General features: G+C 41.9%; 1 protein-coding gene across 2 annotated transcripts in view; it reads right to left on the bottom strand.

Annotated features, from left to right (window-relative positions):
• The window catches only part of MTMR12 (myotubularin related protein 12), a 73,010-nt gene that overhangs the window by 14,837 nt on the left and 33,813 nt on the right, over nucleotides 1–24,360 (bottom strand). For both annotated transcript variants that reach the window (XM_077896338.1, XM_077896339.1), the window contains exons 4-10: nucleotides 23,511–23,583; nucleotides 22,669–22,799; nucleotides 20,741–20,834; nucleotides 16,774–16,903; nucleotides 8,727–8,802; nucleotides 2,151–2,257; nucleotides 1,295–1,419 (exon numbers count right to left, since the gene is read on the bottom strand). In XM_077896338.1, coding sequence (XP_077752464.1) covers nucleotides 1,295–1,419; nucleotides 2,151–2,257; nucleotides 8,727–8,802; nucleotides 16,774–16,903; nucleotides 20,741–20,834; nucleotides 22,669–22,799; nucleotides 23,511–23,583 — 736 coding nt within the window. The remainder of the gene's footprint in view (nucleotides 1–1,294; nucleotides 1,420–2,150; nucleotides 2,258–8,726; nucleotides 8,803–16,773; nucleotides 16,904–20,740; nucleotides 20,835–22,668; nucleotides 22,800–23,510; nucleotides 23,584–24,360) is intronic.

Here is a 24,360-nt window from a genome sequence, read left to right as displayed (position 1 = left end):
CTGTTCCTACTAGTGATCTGGACTCGGCTGGCCAAAGGGAGAGACCTGGCTTCTGTTAGAACCCTAAATACATGAACACATTTTCCTTGCACGCTCCTACCCCTCATCCCCCCACCTTGATAAGAGAGCCCTGCATTTCATGGATATCTGATACATGTCAAAGCTGCAAACTCAAATCAGTGACAAGGCAGACGCTTCTCCAAGTCCTGGAAGATGAGGATGAAGTGTAGAAGCACAGTCCTGCAACAGCTAGAGCAGGGACCACTTTACTTTTCAGGGATCCTTTTTATAGTCTGTTACTGGAGAAGTTTCTCTGAATGTGTAGAGCACCCAAAATTTAAGATTTGCAAAAAACAAACCAAAAAACCTACCTACCCCCCTCAAAAGACCCCCAAAACCAATGAACTAGTGCAATGGGACTAGTGCAAAAGGGACTCTCTGCCAAGTCCCTGCTTTTTATAAATCTATTTTATAACACACAACGCAATGTGTTCTCATTAGAAGTGGACACTGCTGTTTCCCCAGGTATCGTATTCATCTTTATCTCAAATGTCTCCATAGTCAGTGCCTATGATGGAAATGCCATAAATGGTGGCTGAATGAATGAATCCTCAAATAGATGGAATTTGTTAGGCTATGAAATCCAAGTTAGGAAAAATTACCTGTAAGTGTGACTAATCTCAGATGGTAATACAGACTCACTGAAGAACGAGAACAGGTAACTGAACAGGTTAACCAGGATTCCAGTCCTAAATTGTTCACAGTGGGCAGCCTGGGCAGGGAAGTGGGGGTGGCTGGGATGTGCATATTTCATTTCCTACACTGTCCATTTCTGCTTAATCAGAAGGAAAAAGAGATGTTTTCACTTAGGGTGGGGGTGGGAGGGTCCATTCAAAAAACCACCAATGAAAATAAACAGACCCTTCGTTTTTCTAAGTCACTGTGAGACAGCCTGTGGATGCCGGTATTGCACAGTTACACAACTTTTAAAGGGAGAAGCCCATGTTCATCTCTGGACACCTGGGGTGCTGGAGATGGAGACAGAAAAGAGGTGGGCCTGTGCTCATGGCCATGAGAAAGGGCAGGGGGGCAAAAGCCTGGAGAAAAATGGGGGGGCGGATGTGGCAACAACACGGCCTCTTGGCCACCAGTCCTCCATGCCATGACACCAACCCTCATGGCCAGGAGCCCCTGGTGCATACGGAGCCCAGGGAAAAGGCACCAACTTTCACCTGATCCACATGGCATGTTCTTCCCCATGTGACAGAAAGATTTTGCTCAGCATTCTTCTCACCTATCAGAAACAGCTGTTTAAATTTAGAGTATGCAGTCTGGATGTCCTGCAAGGACAGGAAGTTGGTTGACAGGTCTTCAGTTTTAACAATTTCATAGGGTGGCCTGTGGATGGTCTTGTAAATTCTAGGGATCAAAAAGTAACATGAGATTAGAAAAGTAGATGTGGAAAAAAAAAAAAAAAGAAAAGAAAAGTAGATGTGAATTAGAAATAGTTTATTTGTCCTGAGCACTTACAGGACTAGCATAGGACTGTCGTTCCCAGTCAGCAAAGGAAGCATGTAGAGCACTTGCTGGCCCAAGATCATGAAGATTATAAACTGAAAGAGCCATGATTTGAACCTAAGGCAATATAACTTCAAAGTCTTCTTCTTTTCTGTTTTTAATTTACCCACTTTGGGTTTTTTTAATATTTTGAAAAAAAATTTTTTTTTAATATTTTGAAATTTTTCAAAAGTATTAAAGGACAGTGACATAGGCCATGAGCTAGATCTGACCAATGTTACCACTATAGGCATCATGCCACTACCCCCTAAATACTTTGGTGTGCATCTCTAGAAACAATGTGGTTGACATTCTTAATGATTATGTTATACTGTTATCCTTTCAAAGTTTCATCTCTACACCCAGTGGGGGGCTTGAACTCATGACCCCAAGATCAAGAGTGGCATCCTCCACCAGCAAGCCAGTCACGTGTCCCTCCTTTCAAGGTTATTAAAAACAACCACTTTATGTGGTATTCTTGAGCATTAACTTAGCAGGTAAACAGGAGTGAATGTACTATTAAGAACTGTTCCCCTGCTTCTGGGAAAACAAGAACTAAGCTAATTGGTAACAATATGTAGACTAGTACTGACCCATCCAAGAAGCTCTTTTGGATTTGTAAACTGCCATCATCCTGTTCTTTGGGCAGTGCTGACATTTTCAAAAGGGCACATCCATTGTGGCAGGACCAGCACCATATCTGCAAAGGGGAATACAGGTTTTTCAGTCATACACAATCCAGCAGGAGTCAGGTAAGCTTAGCATTTAAATTCATACAGGGAAATGTTTAACCTCAGTAAGAAATGGCTGGATATATTCAACTTTGTTAAGCCCAAGAGTAACTATGTACAATGAAAAACACTGATTTAGTCTTAAAACAAACCAGGTCAAGACAAGCACACTCAGCCTCGCCTATGGTCTAACATATCCCTCTTGACTTGGCTCTCGTGCTGGGAGCCTGGACAATGGCATCACCACCATTATTAGCACAGTAGCTCTCACTGGAGCGCAGCTTGCTCTGTCAGGCATTTTACTCAATTAACCCATTTGATTCTCACAGTCACGCTCTGAGACAGCTATGATCCGTAGCCCCATCAAGAGCAACAAACTGAGGCTTGGAGAACCAAATAACCTTCTCTAGCTGCACTTAAAGGTTGCAGCATTCTGACTAGACGCCGTGCTCTAGCTGGGTGGCAAGAAGGGGGCAGTCCCTGTCAGCAGAGAAAGTTCACCCGGAAAGAACAGAAAGCTGGCTCCTCAACAACCCGTACACGCCAGGCACTGCGCTATATACAAAGGGGATGTGAAAAGTGCTAAGATACTGTGTCTGCCTTCGAGGAGTTTATACTCCCAAGGGAAATAAATTTACAAACATAATGAAAGGTAGGATGTGGTAAATGGGAGAAGAGAATTTCAAGGAACAACAAAGGAAGGCAAGAGAGGAAGAAATCATATAAATGACCGTACGTGATAGGTTCAGGTGTGCAGGCACTTTTCTGGCTATGGTGGGAGTTTTTGTTTGTTTGCTGTTTTGCAGGAACAGAAGGAAGTAAGAACTAATCTTGGGACAAAGTAATCTGTCGGTGGAGCTGGGGGTGGAGGAGAGGGCAAGGCTGGTTGGGGCAGGTGAGTACACCTGTGGACTTTGTGCTCTATAAAGGCCTGGTTAAGCATTGAAAATGGCTATAGCCCAGCAGCCGCTCTGCTGACCAAGTCCTCAGCCTTAGCTCGAAGGTAAACCGAGAGGAAGAAGATGCCTTTTATAATTCTGCTACCCAGAGACGGTACCATGTGCTACTCATCTGCAATGAATGGTATAAACCACACACTGGCCATGCTAGCAGCAGAAGCCAGGGCCATGAGGTTCAAGATCAGCACACAATCCAGGTGATACTCCACACTAACTCAGAAAGCCAGGAAACGGAAGTGGTTTGGGGTTTCAGGGGAAGAAGACAGATCAATGTTGGGTATATTAGGCGTCCAGTGCCAATAGGACAGCTGTGTGCAGATATCCAGAAGGCATATTAGATGGGGGTTACAAGTTTAGGAGGGGAAGGCAAGACTGGGGATCTGGACATGGCAGCTGGCTGCCAGCTGACGTGGAAGATAGGACACCCCGACCCAGGGAGTGAAGACAGAGAAACACAGAACTAAAGGAAATGCTGAAAAGCAAGGACTCTCCTCTCAGGGCCAAGCCGTACTCTGACTTTTTAAGATTCAATGAGGTTGGAAGTGTTAGGACACTGAGACAACTCAAAGTGCCCTTTGCTGCCTTCCCCTCCTTTTCAGTGTCATGCTAAGCAACGTACAGAAACTACCAGACAGTTCCTAGCCCTCTGCCAATGGTGGCAGTATTCTGAAAGCCTAAGCAATCCTGTCCCCCTAGTTGGTGCAGCTCACTTGGATAAAAGGGGAGACACTCTAAGCTATGACTAGGTGACAGGTTCTAAGAAATTATGTGTCCTTTATCCTTTTGATCTCTCCTCCTGGGGTAGAAAGAGTTGGCTCTTGGTGATATTCAACCATCAATAGCTCATTTTCTTTTGCAGGTACATCCATACCGGTCTCACTTCCTCTGAGGCAATTCCCTTACTGTTCTCTATTTGAAAAAATAAACAGAAAATAAGCAAAATTCTTGGTGAAAGACTTCTCATTGGAATTTAACAAAAAGCATGTGTAATAGGTATAATTTCTGTCTGGTGTCTTAGTATAAATGTCTTTTTTTTTTTTTTTTAATGTCTTTTTTTTTTAAAGATTTTATTTACTTATTCATGAGAGACACACAGAGAGAAGCAGAGATATAGGCAGGGGGAGAAGCTAGCTCCCCATGGGGAGATCAATATGGGACTCAATCCCAGGAATCCAGGATCACGCCCTGAGCTGAAGGCAGATGTTCAACCACTAAGCCACCCAGGTATCCCTTAATATAAATGTCTTGACAACAGACATCAATCACTGCTTATTAATCCTGTTTAACTTTTAAAATGGAAGGAGAATTTATTCATTACTTGATCATCTTAAGGTATCTCTCTTAATATAGCCAAAGACAGAGCTTCAGAGGAACACCTACAAAGTGGAAGCTAGAATGCAATGTAAGAAGGAAGAAACCATTAGGGAGGTCAGAGGACCAAGAGAGCACAGTGTGTCCACACAAGACAAGAATTTAGAAACAAAAAAGGTTGAGACCATAATCAGTGTGACACCTGCAGTGCTGGTGTGGAGAGGTGGGATGTACAAGGCCCGCTGACTTCTGGAGGGTCTGTCAGCAGAGCAGGGAGCAAAGGTCATGGTAAGAGAAGAAATGAGTAGAGTCAAGTAGGGAAAATTAGTATCAAGTCTTTAAAGATGTTTGTCAGTTCTGGGAGGGAGAACAAGGCAGTAGCTTAACTCACAGAGGGGGGGCTTCTTCAGGGGGAGGCTTGAGTGTACCTTCAGATAGAGCGGAACACCAGGAAAAATCCATGGGGCAAGGGGACGACTGACAGAAGCAGGCTCCAGACAAGGCAAGGGCAGAGCCAATCAAGAGCCAGGCAGCTGTTTAGATTCAGGAGAAGCAAACAGAAGCACAGAGAAAAACAATGGAAGTGAAGGGAGAAGCCAAGGGAGGTCTTGTCACTGGTTGTCTAAGATCCCACGGAAGTAGGGTAACATCATCTCTCAGTATAAAAGAATGGAATTACAAACTTAAAGAGAATGAAAAAAAATGGCTTACACCAGCCCTAGGGAAGAATGGTACAAGATCCAAAAGGAGTTAAACAACAGACTGCTGAACAGAAGAAAGGCCCAATTGAGGCAAGGTAACATATGGCTTTCACATATCTCATTAAGTAATACTCTGCTGTTCGGTTTGAATAATCTTTATGGATGTTCACTAGCTCCACAGCCAAGAAAGATCAATACTCAGGGACTGGAGAACAGTAGAGGGCAGAGGCCAAAGTCACTAGAGTGGCAGCATGGATATGCCTGAACTTACAAATGATGCAGGTCGTCACTGAAAATAAGAAAAGGCAAAGAAAAGTACACTAGCTGAAAAATCAGGATGAAAAAGCATGGAGATACAGAAATGTTCTGGAACTGTAAAGTGGTAATGGTTGCATAACAATACGCATACACTAAGTGCCATTAATGATAAATTTTATGTTATGTATCATGAGAGCTCTGTGTTCCCTGGGGAAATGTGTAAATTCCATCTTGTATAATATTTTTCTCTTGTCCATTCATGTAAACCCCACCAACAACTTTCAGGACATATCTAAAAAAGTGAAGGGCATCCTGAGTGGCTCAGTGGTTGAGCGTCTGCCTTTGGCTCAGGTTGTGATGCCAGGGTCCTGGGATCGAGTTCTGCATCTGGCTCCCCGCAGGGAGCCTGCTTCTCCCTCTACCTATGTCTCTGCCTCTCTCTGTTTCTCATGAATAAATAAAATCTTAAAAAATAAATACAAAAAAATTTAAGAAGTGAGAACCCCTGCTCACTGTTTCTATCAAAGTTATGTTGCTGGCTCCCCAGCAGGTCTCATCAGAACACCTATTTTTCTCAGCCTCAAGGCCTGGAGAGAAGACAGTATCTAAATTTCATACAACGCTCGGTGGAAAGGCAGTCTACTCACACTCGTATAGACAATTGATCTTTTGTCTCTTCCCACAGAGCTCACCTTCTTTTCCCCAATTCATCTCTGAAAGGCTTAAAGAACGAAGACCCTTGTTTTCATTCTTCCAAAATAGCAATTCTCAAAATGTGGTCTATAGATAGAGGGCAGGGGTCCCAAAACCCTTTTGGGTGGTATGAGAATAATACTAAGAGGTAATTTGTCCTTTTCACTGTGTTGACATTTGCACTGATGATGTCAAAGCCGTGCTGGTGCCTGGGCCTAGTCAAGGTACTGCTATCAGACAGCACTGGCCACCACTGTATTCTTTGCTACCATACACTCGTAGGCAAAGAAAATGTTTTACTTGAGAATGTCCTTAATGAAGGACTAAAAATTATTTTTATTAATCTTAACCATTACAGATTAATATTTAATATTAGCATGCTTTATATTTTATGTGATGAAGTGGGAAGGAAGCACTGAAGCACAACATTTAGCTTGAGGAAAAGCATTTATGTGACTGAGGTGAGAGGTAAATGAACTGTTCTCTTCATGGAATTCAAAGAACAAGTGAGAGTCAAACAATGGGTGTTCAGACTTTGGTATGTGGCAAGCGTTCATCCTCCAAAATAAAAAAACAAAAAAGAAAGAAGTGACCCTATCTCTTCAAGGAAAACAACCGACAAACTGGTAAAATGATAAATATTGAACTTTCAAGCAAAACTTATAATTGTGGGGATGCCTGGGTGGCTCAGTAGTTGGAACATCTGCCTTTGGCTCAGGTCATGATCCCGGGGTCTTGGAATCAAGTCCTGCATCAGGTTCCCTGAAGAAAGCCTGCTTCTCCCTCTGCCTGTGTCTCTACCTTTCTCTCTGTGTCTTTCATGAATAAATAAATAAAATCTTAAAACAAACAAACTTAGAATTGAGGAAACTAATCTCTACCTCTTGCTAGACTGCTTCCCAAAATATACAGATTCTTCTGATGAGACAAGAGTGATGTTAATGAATGTGATTTTTATAGAAGGAAACATGCTAATATTTGGATGATCTGTATAACCCCAATTCCCAAATGACCACTATTGTAATATCATACAATCATGCAGGTTTTAAGATCTATTCCAAATACAAGGCAGACCCCATGGATTTTAATTTAGCAAGGAATGAAAAATTCATTGATCATGTTTTCAGATTCCTTATGCAATTAACCTTTATGAAACCACCACTTATCATTTTTTTGGTGCACCATCAAAGAACAATATTCTCAATTATCTGAAAAGGCTAATAAATATTCCTCCTTTTCCCAAATATGGATCTGTGTGAGGCTGGATTTTCCTCATGTACTTCTATCAAGCCCATACTGCCTATTACAACAGACTGAAGAAAGAGGCAGATATAAGAATCCAGTGGTCTTCTATTTTCAAAACTGTAAAACACTGCAATTCTATGTTTTTGTTTTGAACAACAGCTATTTTTCATAAAAAATTTTTTATACTGACATGTAAGTTTACTGCTAAAATAAACTAAAATGTTGTTTTAATTTGTCATATGGCAAATATCAAACAATATAATCCACATAAACAGAGAGTCTTTGAAATCCTCAATAGCTTTTTAGAGTATACAGTGCTGAGATCAGAAGTGTGAGAACCACCACTCTCAAAGGTTACAAACTAGTGGGACATGAGCTGACTCTGGGCAACTCTGTCTTTTTTTAACATCTGAAGCAGATGCATACATTTAGAAATTGAGAAAAGTCACGACTCACATAAAAATCCTAATCTCTGGCTTCCCCTGAGAAATCAGGATATTTGGCAAAACCAGGCCCATATTCCCACATGGCACAAACTGGCTGGCACAGAGGAGCAGCTCCCCTTAACTCAAGTGGAGGGTCTCTGGTTCACTGCAAGGACCAAGCTCATTACCTGCCCTGCCTACACAGGCTTCTGGGCATGTGACCCCATTAAACATCTGGCCTCCCATACAGGAGTGACCTTTTCAGTGAAAAAGCCATGAGCACAGTACAGCATTTATTTGTAATTCTCATTCCTTATTAAATTCCCTGAAGGCTTGGCAACTCTCAACCACCAATTAGAAACTGGAATAACTGCCAGAGTCTTGCTTTCTTTGATCAGTGACACATTAAACATGGCTCCCATCCCAGTCTATTCTGTGGAAACTAAGTAAGCTCTCCATGTTGTCTCTGGAAGAAAACATGGCCACACCCACTCAAAAATGAAGAGTGGGGCCAAAAAAGAATCTTAAACCCTACGACCCTCAGACTTATTTTGAGATTTAGCCTCAAATTGATTTCAGGTATAAAATCAAGTTGGCTTTCAACAGTAGGCAGATATGTAATCCTTTTCAATCTTTGAAATGTTTTTGCTAAAAACTCTACTGCATCTGTGAAAACTTCAGAGCTGTCCCAGGGAGCCTCATGTCTGAGACTCTTTTAGTGAGTCCCTGAGATATTTTTGGATCACTTTTGGACAGAGGACCAAAGCCAAGGGTTTTAAATAGAATAACTTGCCAGAACGGGTTGATGAGCAACCCATGGCTATTAGGGTTTCCAGATGTACTTACTGGTATGCCGTGACCCTGAAAGCGTAGCACGTCCTCTTCAGGAAGAGAAATAGGGACAACAAAGTATGCTGGCAATCTAGAAGAAAGAGAGGTCATCAGTTTTTGTCCTGGAGTGATGCACTAAATATGAAAGCTCAACTTTAATGAACTGAGGAAGTGAAGCAAAGTGATAGGGCACGAACCTTATTTCAAAGTTAAAGAAGAACCAGTACAAATGAACCATCTCTGGCTAAATCAGTTGGGACTCTGGGTTCAAATCCTAACTCTGCCTCTGATTCTATGTGACCATTAGTTAAGCCCCCCACTTCTCTGGGTCTGTCTCTTCATCCTTGAAATGAGGGGAATGGAATATGTGATACCTAAAAGTAGATGAATTCCAAAACTGAGAGAGATCTTTCTTGTTACACGGTGGCAATTAAGCACTCATGTTTTCAGGCGGACTAAAACATAAACCAATAATTATGATGACTGATGCCTAGACATTTTATCACGCACTCTGACAACAAACATTTAAGTGCTTCCTATATGCCAGACTTGGATTCCTTAACACAAATTATTCATTTAATCTTCCCAACAACTCTATGAGGTATGTACTACTATTATTCCATTTCACAGATAAAGAAACTGAGACAGTACCCCTAAGGCCCTTCACAGGTAATACCACTACTAAGCATTAGTAAAGCTATGACCCAAACCTAACCAGTATGACTTCCGTTTCTATATGAGAAAACTTAGGTTCTAAAAATAACCTGCTAAGTGGTAGGATGTGGGAAAGTTAGGTTTTCAGAGTTGCAAATATCAAAGATATACAGGGTCACCACCTCTTCCTCTAGCTAGCATATGCAGGTTTCGATGAATAAGAAATGTGCTAAGTTGTATCACTGTGGGGCTGTAAACACTTTGCACTCAAAGAGCTTGAAATAAAGCCTCATGGGAGATAAGAAGGTGTCTATAGTGCAAAAACTACAATGGAAAATAATCAGATGGCACCTGTGTGCATGTCACATGTTTAAAGTAAATTCCTTAAGTATTAGATGATGAGACAGGGATCCCTGGGTGGCGCAGCGGTTTGGCGCCTGCCTTTGGCCCAGGGCGTGATCCTGGAGACCCGGGATCGAATCCCACATTGGGCTCCCGGTGCATGGAGCCTGCTTCTCCTTCTGCCTGTGTCTCTGCCTCTCTCTCTCTCTCTGTGACTATCATAAATAAATAAATAAAATAAATAAATAAATAAATAAATAGATGATGAGACAGATGGACTTTCTAATTTGAAGAGGTTGGAATTTGAATGTGATCATCTTTAGATCTAATCAATTCACAAGGGATGGAGCACATTTTAAATACCAACAAAATCCAGATTACAGGAAACAATCAGAAAATAGCCTGGTTTCTTCAAATACATTGCAAGAAAACAAATAATGGTAGGAAGATCTATAGATTAAGAGACTTGAGAAACCTATCAATCAGTTGCAACATATCAATCTCACTGAGTCTTAATTAACGGTAAAACAGATAAAAAGCTGAAAATTTGTTTAAAAATTTATAAAAACAATGGGGAAAGTTTTGAACACTGACTTAGGCTACTAAATGACATTGAGGGGTTTTTTTTGTTTTTTAATTTTTATTTATTTATGATAGTCACACACAGAGAGAGAGAGAGAGGCAGAGACATAGGCAGAGGGAGAAGCAGGCTCCATGCACCGGGAGCCCGACATGGGACTCGATCCCGGGTCTCCAGGATCGCGCCCTGGGCCAAAGGCAGGCGCTAAACCGCTGCGCCACCCAGGAATCCCGACATTGAGGGTTTTAATGTTAAAATTTGAAAGGTATGATAATGGTTTTATGGTTATATTTATAAAAAGAGTCCTTAATTGTTAGAGATGTATATCAAAATACTCATGAATGAAATGTGATGAGGTCTGGGATTTATTCCAAAATAACCCAAGGGAAGCACAGAGAAAATAGGATTAGGCATAAGAATAATTGTTGAAGGAGGGTGATGAATAAAAGGGAACTCACTGTATTCTCTTTTCTTTTATACTGCTTGAAATTTTCCATTAAAAAATTTTTAAAGTAATTAAAAATAAAAAAGCTCTCATTATATAATACAGAACCAGCTTTGGAAAACACTGATCAAGGACAAGGTATTTCAAACCATCAAAACTGTTAAGAATTACTTGGCTTTTGAAGTTTGACACGTTCAGAATATTTTCTTGTATGTCCCCTTGAATGCATAGGTGGTAAGCTATCCCTTCTTCAGGTGTTATCACTGAAGTAAACAAACAACACCCCTCCCCACCCCCCAAAAAAACCCTTCACAAATCAATGAACTCAGGCTGCCCATTAAAATCACAGAGGAGGGACACCTGGGTGGCTCAGGGGTTTAGCACCTGCCTTCAGCCCAGGGCATGATCCTGGGGTCCGGGGATCCAGTCTCACATCGGGCTCCCTGCATGGAGCCTGCTTCTCCCTCTGCCTGTGTCTCTGCCCCCTCCCCCTGTCTCTCATGAATAAATAAAATTTATTTATAAAATAAAATAAGATCACAAAGGAAGGGGCGCCTGGGTGGTTTAGTAGGTTAAGTGTCTGCCTTTGGCTCGGGTCATGATCCTGGGGTCCTGGGATCAGGCGCCATATCAGGCTCCCTGCTCACCAAGAAGGAAGGTTCTCACAGCAAGAAGTCTGCTTCTCCCTCTCCCTTTGGCTCCTCCCTCCCAAGCTTGTGCTGTCTCTTTCTCAAATAAATAAAATCTTAAAAAAAGAAATTACATGGGAATATTAATAACCTCCTTATGTCCAGGCTCCACCCCAGAACTACTAAGTATCAGAAGCTTGAAGAAAAAAATCTGAAGCTCAAAAGCTTCCCAGTGTACAGGCAGGATGACGGCAGTTGTTCTAGAAGATCCTGCTACTCCAAGTCTGCAGCAACATCACCTGGACAGCACATTCTCAAGATGAACCTCAACTGAATCAGAATCTGCATGTTAACAAACTCCCCAGGTGACTGAGGAAGCAGCTCTGCTCTAGCTGGCAACTTACCAACAGACCACAGTTTCTCAGCCTTTACAGGAGACCTACGTGTGGGGTGGGTTTAGGCCCAAGTCCCAGCTGTGTCCCCAGAGGCTCATTCTACAGAGATGGGGCCACAAGGTTTTAAAAATTTGCATGTCGGGATCCCTGGGTGGCGCAGCGGTTTAGCGCCTGCCTTTGGTCCAGGGTGCGACCCTGGGGACAAGGGATTGAATCCCACGTCGGGCTCCCGGTGCATGGAGCCTGCTTCTCCCTCTGCCTATGTCTCTGCCTCTCTCTCTCTCTCTCTCTGTGACTATCATAAATAAATAAAATTAAAAAAAATAAAAAATAAAATAAAATAAAAAAATAAAAATTTGCATGTCTTCCCCAACTAGTACCAGTGAGGTTAATTTTTTCTTACAATGTTGGTTAGCCAGTTAATTTCCTCTTATAAACAGTCTTTTACCAAAAAGGGAAAAATGTCAGAACCAAGTGTATTAGTGTATGTGGCATGTAGTGGCTCCTGGAAGGAGGCTGGCACAGAGATGGACAGCTCTGCACCAGTGAGTGGAGTCTAAGATGTCCTCCTTTGTCCCAGTGAACTACTAGAAGTTCCGAGGGCTCTCTGCTGTGAGGTTCCCAATGTCCACAAACAGTGAACCCTCCCTCCTTGGAAGAGCAGTCAGTTTAGTCATCAGGATGAGTTTTCAAATACAAAATAAACTTTTCCAAATACAGGATGTTTTATTACTGAAAGAAAGTTGTCCGATCCGCCCCAGCCTCAGTTAGGGTGAGGAAACCCTCAGCAGGACAAGAGCAGGGCAGCAAGGTCTTCCTGCGGCAGTGTCAATTCACAGGCTCCATCGTGTTACACATGCCCTACAGGGTAACAGACCTTCCGATATTCTGGCAGGGAGGCAAGATGAGAGGAAGGCTTTTCAGGAGAAGGAAGACTGGTAAGCCAGCCCTGACCTCCAGAAAAGATGGAGTAGATGCTCAGTTTCCTATTATCAAAACTGACTGGAGTGCCATCTACCTACTGAGGGAAGGGCTTTCATTAATTTACTCATTCTGTTTCCTATTTATTGAGTGCCTCTTAAAACCAGGCACTGTATGTGGTATTGAGGATATAATGATTAACAAAACAAAACAACAACAAAAATCCCCCATGATAGTGTACTTGATTCTCCAGAGCAGACAAGCTACAGAAACAAACATTTCCAAACGGTAATACAAATAAAAATAAACTTACAACTGTAGGAAGTGCTGGGAAGAGAGGCCATGAACAGAAAAGAAGCTTTCGCTCTCACAGAGACCTGGCCTTGGGGCAGCCCTGGTGGCGCAGCCTGCAGCCTGGGGTGTGATCCTGGAGACCCAGGATCGAGTCCCACATCGGGCTCCTTGCGTGGAGCCTGCTTCTCCCTCTGCCTGTGTCTCTGCCTGTGTGTGTGTGTGTCTCTCATGAATAAATAAATAAAAAATATTAAAAAAAAAAAAAAAAAAAGAGACCTGGCCTTGGAGAAGGTTCCCTATGAAAGTAACATCTGAGCTAAGAGCTGACAAATAAGATGTGAGTAACCACACTTGTGTGGCTGAAAGCAGAAGGAACATTCCAGACAGGAGACCACACAGGCAGGCCTATGGGAGTGGGGTTAGTATGGTGAGAGGGGGTATTGAGGGGCGTGAGGCAGGAATCAAACCACAAAGGGCCCTTTGAGACACAGAGAACGGATGCTGGGGGACCAGGGTGGGTGGCGGAGACCATGGAGGCAGCACTATAGTGGTGCATGTGAGACACAAGGCACAAGATACAAGCTTGCCCTGTATCTTCTCCATGGGACAGAAAAGGGTGCGGGGACTGCAAGCATGGGTGGGGCAGTCCACAGGGTATGTGTTTGTGCTGAGTGCTCCCAGCACTAAAACCTTGAGAAAGCTCCATTTTCCCTGATAACCTAGGTGGCTAGGTGGCTCAGTCAGTTGGGGGTCCAACTCTTGGTTTCCAATCAGGGTTTTTGGGTTTTGTTTTTTTTTTTTTTTAAGATTTTACTTATTTATTCATGAGAAACACAGAGAGAGAGGCAGAGACACAGGAAGAGGGAGAAGCAGGCTCTATTCAGGAAGCCCGATGTGGGACTTGATCCCAGGACTCTGGGATCATGACCTGAGCCACCCAGGTAACCACCCCCCACCCCCCCCAGTCAGGTTCTGATCTCATGGGTTGTGAGATCAAGCCCCACTTCAGGCTCCATACTCAGTGGCATGTCTGCTTGAAGATTCTCTCTCCCTCTGCCCCTCCCCCACTTGCTCACATTCCTGCACTCTCTGAAATAAAAAAAATATTTAAAAGCTTCCTTCTCCACCTGCCTTTTTTTAAATATATTTTTTATTTTATTTTATTTTTATAAATTTATTTATTTATTTATGATAGTCACACAGAGAGAGAGAGAGGCAGAGGCATAGGCAGAGGGAGAAGCAGGCTCCATGCACTGGGAGCCCGACGTGGGATTCGATCCCGGGTCTCCAGGATTGCGCCCTGGGCCAAAGGCAGGCGCCAAACCGCTGCGCCACCCAGGGATCCCTCCACCTGCCTTTCTACCAAATATATTTTTGATGTGCTGACAACTACACAAATACCAATGAATTTAATCAACATATGCCAGGATTTTTTTTTTTTTTAATTTTTATTTATTTGTGATAGTCACAGAGAGAGAGAGAGAATGAGGCAGAGACACAGGCAGAGGGAGAAGCAGGCTCCATGCACCGGGAGCCCGACGTGGGATTCGATCCCGGATCTCCAGGATCGCGCCCTGGGCCAAAGGCAGGCGCCAAACCGCTGCGCCACCCAGGGATCCCTATGCCAGGATTTTTAAAAAACAATTCTGAGAATGGGGATGCTTTCTATCAGTGTCAGCATCATATCATAAACTATCAATTCCTAGGTGCAGGGATTTCTAACTTCTTTCTGAGCAAGAGCTAGCTTCCCCTTTTCATCCTTTGTGACTAGGAAAGAGGGGAGGAGAAGAGGGGGAATGGGGAGGTGACACTTGCTCTGCAGGCCCCTCCCCACTGTCACTCCAGGTTGTGCTGTGTCAGGAAAGCTAACTTTATAAATGTTTGAGACTGATCCAAATCAAAACTGATGAGCTGAACAGGTCTGTGAGAACCATAAATACAAAAAGCTCCACAAAAATATAAATCTATGAAACTGCTAGCAGGATATTGGGGAGTACGTTCCAAAATGAGAAGTTTCAAGATTTTACAAAAGGAGTCTACAGGGGCACTGGGGTGGCATAGTCAGTTATGTGTTCAATTCTTGGTTTTGGCTCAAGTCATGATCTTGCAGTTGTGAGATCGAGCCCTGCATTAGGCTCAGCACTCAGTGAGGAGTCTGCTTGAGATTCTCTCTCTCCCTCTGCCTCTCCTGCTCATGTGCATATTCTCTTTCAAATAAATAAATAAATATTTAAAAAAGAAAAGGATTATGCAGAGTCATCCCTTAAAAATGAAGGTCAGATCACATCACGCCTCTGCTCAAACTACTCCTCGCTGCACCATAAATTCTGAAAGCCTCCTCCCTGAAACCATCTAATTACCTTTCTCTGCCCTGACCTCACCCCCTACTACTCTGCCAGTTGATGGTTCCTCCCCAGCCCCTGGACTCCTTGCGGTTCCTCACAGAAGCCAGACAAGACTCCACTTCAGGGTCTTTGCCTCTACTGTCTCCGGTGCCTGACCATCCCTCCCCACCAACACCTCCAGCACCCCCTTAGCCCTGTGTGATCTATGTTTCTCCATAGTACTTACTACCTTTTAATACGTTCTAATCACTCATTTATTTTATCATTGTTTTCATCCCACCAGAGTGAAAGTTCCAAGAGGGCAGGGATTTTTAGGCTCTTTGTTAACTGTTGTACCTCCAGTAGTCAGGACATTACCTGGCACATGGCAGCCACTCAAATAATTCTTTTTTTAAAAGATTTATCCATTCATTTGAGAGAGAGAGAAAGAGTGCACACCCAGTGACAGAAGGATAAAGGGGGAGAGAGAGAAGCAGATTCCCCATTGAGCAAGACTCCAAGATGATGAGCCGAAACCAAGAATCGCACGCCTAACCAGCTGTGCCACCCAGGCACCCCACCAAAGATTTTTGCTGAATAAATGAAGTGCTAAGTAAAAGGAAAGCAAATACACAAATTGAAAAATGCCTCTAATAATTTTACTCAGACTATAATGGAGGAAAACAAAGACACAAATTCACTTTTAAATGTTTTAAGGGACATCTTAAGGGTTTCTTAAGTATAGTATTGACATGAAAAACATGGAGCTCTCCTACATTGCTGATGGGAGTGTAAATAGTGCAGTCACTGTGAAAAACATTTTGTACTATTTGACCCAGCAACTCTACCCCTAGGTGTGTGAACACACACACACACACACACACACACACACGAAATGGAAACATATGTTTCCATATATATTCCACACATAATATATATGTGCACGTATAAACATATATACATACATATATACGAGAGAAATGAAAACATAAAACCTTATAAACAAATGTTTATAGCAGCATTATTCATAATAGCTGATCAACTGATGAGTGGATAAATAAAATGTGGTCTATCCATACCCTGGAATATCATTCAGCAATAAAAAAGAATGGAATTCTGATACATGCTACAACATGGATGACCCTTGACAACATTATGCTAAGTGAATAAGCCACACATAAAGACCACTTGTTATCGGATTCCATTTATATGAAATCTTGAGAATATGTCAACTATGGAGATAGAAAGTAGATCAGAGGTTGCCTAGGGCTGGGGGTGGTGAGGGCACGTGTGGAGCACCTATTAAGGGGTATGAGGCTTCTTCTGGAGCTGATGAAATCGTTCTAAAATTGACCGTGGTGATGGCTGCACAACCCTGTGAATAGATACTGTATATTTCAAATGTGTAAACTGTATGGCATGAGAATTCTACCTCAATGAAGCTGTTAAAAAAAAAAAAAAGAGCACTGAATGCTTACCTTACACAGACTTTATAGCCTTCATTGACACTCACTGCTTTGTACTTGACGTTGCCTTTGGTCCGCTCCAATTCCCAACACCAGTCCTTAAGGGTGTCAAACATTACAGTATGGTTCTTGGGATCAGTGGCTAGCAAAACAAATTTAAAAAGACAAAATCTTGTGTAAAGTACAGGTATTTTAATGATGTGAAAGTGGATTTGTAAGCCCTAATTTTGTTCACTAAGCCCATTTTTATCCAAGCACAGCAAGGTCACTGATTAATCCTAACCTTGTTCCTTTTTTTTTTTTTTTTGTCATTAACCCAAAATTATGACTAAGGGTCTGTCTTTTTATACTGGAAGAAAGGAGGTGTTCTTGTTCCACTCCTTGCAAAAGTAATTTATAGCTCCATTTTTCAGTCATCTGACCATGAGATAATTTATATAACATAAAAGATGCTGTGAAGCACCAGAAGACAGGCTTGGCACAGATGCTAAAATAATAAAATATTTTCAGCCCTACGAATATGTGCATAAGATGGCAAACTCATTTGAATAGCGTGTCAGGTCCCTGAATGTAAATCCTCCTTCAATTTGAAGATGCACTGCCAACAAGAGGATTTTCCAGTGTGACAGTTATTAAAGGGCATCATCAGATCACACAGCTGTGGGAGGGTAAGGGTTAGATGGAGTCTTCTGCTCCTCACCCTGCCCTGCTACTGCTACCTGCTAGGAGGAAATGTCCAGGAGCACTATTCCTGCAGCCCAGCAGATGTGTTCTTGGTCTTCTCCCAAGCCAAAGACTGCTGGGTGACACACACCAAAATAGTCTCAGCTTTTTAAACAAATCAGTTAGTTCAAGTCCTTGCACATCTAAAAAAAGCCAAGCGTTTTGGGAAAATAGTGTTTGATAAAACTCCTCCGTGCTAGTTTATTTCATTAAAATAAAGCCAGATTATCGTACACAAGAGAATAAGAATAATGATAAAAACAGTAGTTAAGCTTACATAGCACTTAGGTGTGTGCCAGGCACTGTTCTGAGCATACTACATTTTATTAACTCAATCTTCACAATCCTACAGGGTAGGGTAATATTAATTTCTCCATTTTACAGATGTGGCACAGAAAGGTCATGAACTTGCCTAAGGTCACAGAGTTAGGCAATGGCAGAACTGGAATCCAAACCCAAGCAGCTGTAAAGGATAAAGTAATAGACACCAAAAAAATTTCCCGGTGGAAACAAATATTTGTAACATGCTATTCAAGAGTAGATCATTCTTTTAGCAACACAGGTAAGTCCTTCCCTAAAATGCCATGTCCCAGAGTATTCAGGACCTTTCAGCCAAAGCACTTTTTGTGAATTATCAAGCTAGAAAGTAACTAAAGATGTTCAGTTTGCAAAGTACCCACCTCTACAAACTGCTGCTCCATGCAAAAGCTAACTGGTCAATTAGCATCTATCATTTATAACATTTACTTCTCAAAAAATGGGGACTGGAAGGAAGATTTTTAAAAAGATGGAAAACAGAATAAAAGATGACACATATCCTGGGCCTTGTGGCACGAGCACGTGCACACGCGCGCACGCGCACACACACACACACACACATATCACAAAGTGAAGAAACTGCCAGAGTCTATCAAGGTAAGGGTTTTGGAACACGGATCAACATAGTGTTGGGGAGTTAAGAAACTGTCCTATGCTGAATCTGAACCAAGAGTCAGGATATAAGGAAGACGTAGAATTCCTAAAAACAGAGTATTATTTTTCAAATGTAAATCCAATAAATGTTTATATAAATTATAGTAATTAATAAGTTATATTTTGTATATCTCATATTGCAACAAGCTGTGGTAAGCCAGTTACTCAGCACTTACACCTATAGCTACAGTGAAAACACCTGTCATTCACAAAGATGAACTTACTGAATTAAGGAACTAATTTTTTAAAAGATTTTATTTATTTATTCATGAGAGATACAGAGACAGAGAGAGGCAGAGATGCAGGCAGAGGGAAAAGCAGGCTCCCTGCAGGGAAACTGATGCAGGACTTGATCCTGGGGCTCCAGGATCACGCCCTGGGCCGAAGGCAGGCGCTAAACTGCTGAGCCACCCAGGGATCCCCAAGAAACTAATTTTATGTTCAGTCTAACAGTAAAGCAAGCACTATCTTAAGTTAGTGTAATTCTCTGAACATAATCCACCCTGAAAAATACGCAGTTATACTTTCAATTAACCCTCACTTAACTGACTGCACCCTATGTGCCATGCATTTAACAATTTATAATCTTCACAACACTTTATTTTTTTTTTTTTTTTAAATTTTATTTATTATTTATGATAGTCACACACACAGAGAGAGAGAGAGAGGCAGAGACAGGCAGAGGGAGAAGCAGGCTCCATGCACCGGGAGCCCGACGTGGGATTCAATCCCGGGTCTCCAGGATCGCGCCCTGGGCCAAAGGCAGGCGCCAAACCCCTGCGCCACCCAGGGATCCCTTCACAACACTTTAATAGAGGCTTTAACACCGCTGTTTTTAAAATGAGAAAACAGATGCCCCAAGAATTTAGTGTCAGCCCCAGGATCACACAGCTATTGAGCAGCTGGGCAAGGATTTGAACTCTGGTGGGACAGACCCCAAAATTCACAGCTTTTCTACTAAGTCACCAAAATGTAACCTTTTCTCTCAGGTATCTACATTTCTACACATGCTGAGCCCTCTGCCTAAAATACTCCTCCATGACCACATGCCCACATCCTCCACTATCAGCTCCGGCACAGCCTGTGATAGCCTGTAATAGCCTGTGAAAGCCTCCCTCCTCTGGTGTGACCAGCCCCTCCACCAGAGAACACATCTCTCAGCTGTCTGTGCTTGACGTGATGCTCATAGAAGACAAGGATTTAGTCCTATCGACTTCCATCCCCACAGCCGTGACCCATATCAAGTGTTCAAAATGTTGACCAAATAAGCAGTTCAATTCTGCACTCCAGAAAGCCCCATGTCTGTTGTTAAAGTAACATACCACTTCCCTGATGAAAAGTACATAGTACAGAGTCATTCAACATCAACGTGATGTTAAGATTGACCAGCAGAGTGAGTAAACAAACCGAGGAAAAGGATGGAGAGGAAGGAGAAGACAGACATCTGGGGAAACACTGTATAGTGCTAGGCATTATTAACAGCTAATCGACCAAAGTTTCTTAGTTAAAAGACTGCTCCCTTTTGCAGTGAATCAAATGGAAAACATTTGGAATTTTAAGTTATGTAAGCATACTTGTGTTGTCAAATACTCTCTCACATACAACTGTTCCATTCCCCCAAAATATTTGCTACAGAGCATGTTCTGGTTGTTTAAAAGCTTTCTAGGGATCCCTGGGTGGCTCAGAGGTTTAGCACCTGCCTTTGGCCCAGGGCCTGATCCTGGAGTCCATGGATCGAGTCCCACATCAGGCTCCCTGCATGGAGCCTTGCTTCTCCCTCTGCCTGTGTCTCTGTCTCTCTCTCACTGTGTCTCTCATGAATAAATAAATAAATAAAATCTTAAAAATAAATAAATAAAAATAAAAACTTTCTAGAATGCAAGACATTCCCTAGAGTGTTATGAAATGAAATTAAATATATTAAGGTGGAAAAAAACAAACAAGGATAAACAGGGATTATTTTAAACTTGTCTGAATTTTGTTTCTCCAGTCTCACATTAGCATTATAATATGCTGATTTTATCTTTCATAAGAAACAATCAAACCAATAATCCCTCACAAAAAAGTAAATAAACCTAAAGATAAGTTAAAAAGCAACAAAGATCACAGGGGAAAAAAAAAAAGCGAAACTTTTTTTAAAAAGTTTGAATGACCTACCCAAGCAAGAGGCAATCAATTGCTAGGAAAGAGGAAAAAGAAACTCATGGATGGGTTTTTGCCTGCTAGTTTCATGTAGGAATTTAAAAGGTTTGCCTACCTGCAAATGAGAGCCTAGGAGACTCACCTGTATTGTTTTGTGCAGCAGCTGCATAGGAAAACAGAAATAATCTTTTAAGCAGTTTAGGAGCTTGGGTATGATGAATTATGCCACTGACAATCTAGAAAAGAATCAAACAATGGATAAGTCATGCTTTTGGCAGATATATACTAAGTTGTCTAGGTTTCAGTCATGCTAATAGGCTCCTCTGGGCAGCAGAAAACTCCAAGGTCCCTATGATATTATCTTTTGGAATAATTCCAGACAAACAGAATGTTAACAATTTTGTCAGGTTTTTTAAGAGCTTTGAATTTCTAGGGAAATTTTAAAGAGTTTACTTACTCATTTATTTGAGAGAGAGAGAGAGAATGAGCACCGGAAGGAGTGGAGAAGCAGGACAGAGAATCCCAAATAGACTGTGCCAAGTACAGAGCCTGAGGCAGGGCTTAAATCCCATGACCCTAAAATCATGCCCTGAGCAGAAACCAAGAGTCGGATATTCAACTGACTGAGCCACCTTCAGGCGGCCCTGAAGCACTAGGGAAATTGAAAAAAAAAAAATTTGTTTTTTTATTTTTATTTTTATTTTTAAATTTAATTTTATTTTTTTTTAGATTCGAGAGTGCTTTAATGGGGAGTGCTCCCAGGCGAGGTTCCATGACTCGGAGAGGTGGCCCGAGTCAGGGAAGTCGCCTATTTTTTTAAAAAAATTATCCATTCATTTGAAAGAGTGAGAGCGCATGTGTGCATGGGGCTAAAGGGGAGGGAGCAAGGGACGTAAGTAGACTCATTGTGGAGCCCGACGTGGAGCTTGATCTTACAACCCTGAGATCACTACCTGAACCAAAGTCAAAAGAGTCAGGCACCCAATCAAATGAGCCACCTTGGCACCCCTCAATTTCTAGGGAAATTTTAAAATCAGTCTCATTCCTCAGAAACAAGGTGCTACAAAAACTTAAGTGCCATATGCAGATACTCTAAAAATCTGACACATCAGAGACATAGAGCTAATATCAGACAAGAATCAAGACACTTAAATATTCTGATCCACTTGTGGCCTTCAGGAGCTTTTTCTAGAAGATCAGAAAAAGAAACCAATCCATTGTGCTTTTGGTTTAAAGTTTCCAAACAAAAGTTTGGACAGATGACTAAAATCATCATTTAAAATGAAGTTTCTGGCTTCTCAAGGACTTTCCCCTAACTACATCACTCTTTTCCTGCTCAGAAGAGATACCGGAGTCATGTTCATTATTCTAACTGAAGTACCACACTCTCTGAAAGAAAACCAAGGAGTTACCTGTAAGTGTGTTTAACTCAACTGTCACTAGAACAACAGATGACCTGACCCCTGTTCAGGTTTTCCCGGATGGATTTAGTATGACCATGGCAAGTCTGAGACCTTCAATATCTGAGTAAGAAATCTGAGAAGTTACAGTGACCACTGTAACCAGTTCATCCAGTTATGTATTTTGACTTGCTGCAGCAATGAGATTTTTTTCCTTAGTGTCCAAAATCACAGGCCTCATTTGGTAACTTGGCTTTGCCTGTGGGCCACATGTACCTTTTCCTCCTCCCACATACTTCTACTACTTCCCAGATATGAACTCATCCATTTCAGGAGTTGGGGGTTTCTGCTACTACTGTTTGGAGAGACTGTCAGATGTGGGAGGAGAGGCTTGCCTCCTGACCTTGGTACCACCTCCCATCCTTCAGAGGTACCAGGAATAAAACCATCATGACCTGAAGGATTAAAGGTAGTATATGCCAACCTAATATGCAGGCTTGCTTCACCAAATTCTCTCTCAATTCTAATCAAAGCATATATGATTATAAAGCAATTTCAACTATAGAGAGTGAAATGCTCCCCCTCCACTTCCGTGCAATATAAGCAACAAATAAGAGCTAGTGGGGACACTGATGGGAAAGAAAACCTACAAATACATGCAACTAGTTACCCTTTTGACTTCCTCTTCTTTTGTGTACCTCAGACCAAAGTGGAACACTCGAAGGTCTTTGCAGTGGATGATGAGTTTTTCAGGGTATTTCTTCAATTGTCCAAAAAGAGGTTTCTTTTTCTCATCAAACACTATATATCGATAATGAAATCGGGAAGGGAAATCATGTTATAAGTCAAAAGTTAATGTTGAGGAAACAAGGTAGACTATTAACACCTCTCAAAAGTGAGAGAAAAGGTGCTGTCTTCTAAATGGCACTGTCAGCAGGGACCCCACCCTGGCTCTCTGACTCCAGAAGCTAAGATTATAAAAGATGGAAGGGGGTCACTAAGGACATGCTGTCAGGACAGTGGAACCTTAGGTTTATGGACAGGGGCTCTCCTGACACTTCCCTCCCTGCCACAAAGTTTGGACCACGCAGCACCTACTGGTGTCGAGACCATCATAAAAGGCTACTGAATAATTTCTAAAAAAGCCCTTACTGCAGAAAAAGAGAAGTGAAGCATAAAGAGGCTTGACCCTTAGCAGAAAAGACTCAGAATGTAGTGCAACAAACCTTTATCAGATTAGTCTTTGGAGTAAAACCTACACAGATAACACAGACAGCCACAAGTATGATCTAGCATATATCATGGCACTGCAGAATATTAGAACAGGTTCTAAATTCAAGTCCAAACTCCTCTAGCTAAGTGGTCCCAGATAAGCCACTTCACATCTCAATTTTATCATTCATACAACTGATTTAAACAAAATAAATATGTAAAGAAACTTTAGTAAACTGTAAAGGACCATATCATTATCATTTCAAAGGCTGGCAACACCCCAGAGGAAAAGATACTTACCTCCATAAATCTGATCAACGCAGTGGAGTGTGATGTCATTTTCTCCTATAACCTTATTCTTAAATTGGGCCTCCTAAAAGATTCAAAAGGAAACAACTGTGACTCCTTTCTATGCCCTATTAAACATTTATAGGCAGAACAAATCGCCATTTTCCAATTGCACATTAAGAAAAACAGAGATGGGGAGAAAGAAATGGGTGAAGGTGGTCAAAAGGTATAAACTGATGAACAAATCATGGGATGTAACATACAGCCTGGTGATTATAGTTAACAATACTGTATTATATACTTGAAAGTTGCTAAGAAAGATCTCATCATAAGGAAAACAAATTGGTAACTATATGACATAACAGATGTTAACTAAACTTATTCCAGTATTCATTATGCAATATATACACATGTATCAAATCATTATGTTATACTCCTTAAAATAATACATTATATGTTAATGATATCTTAAAAAAACTGGGGAAAAAATTGAGTGTACACTCTAAAAAACAAACAGGGAAATGGAGCCACATTCTCTAGGAAAGGGAAGATGAAGTGTGCAAGGAAAGCTGGTAAGCACTTTTTTCCAAACCCAGGCATGACTTGCCATTCCTGGGCTGGTCCCAGGTGAACCAGCCATGCCACACACAATCATTTTGAGAGGTTAAGATTTCTCTACATAAATGCAAACTAGTGAATGACAGCTACATGAAGCCAGGCTTAGGAAGAAAACACTGAAAGATTCAAGTTTCTGTGAATGCTGTCCTTATGTGTACAGGACACGGAGCCAAGCCATGAGAGCGGATCCACGCTCAGAGAAGGCCACGCTCCAAGGCAGCAAGGATGGGCCGGGACAGCTGGG

This window comes from Canis aureus, chromosome 4 (genome assembly GCF_053574225.1).
Source record: "Canis aureus isolate CA01 chromosome 4, VMU_Caureus_v.1.0, whole genome shotgun sequence".
Lineage (NCBI taxonomy): Eukaryota > Metazoa > Chordata > Mammalia > Carnivora > Canidae > Canis > Canis aureus.
Note: the sequence above shows the minus strand (reverse complement) of the source record. Positions and strands in the feature narration are given on the sequence as shown.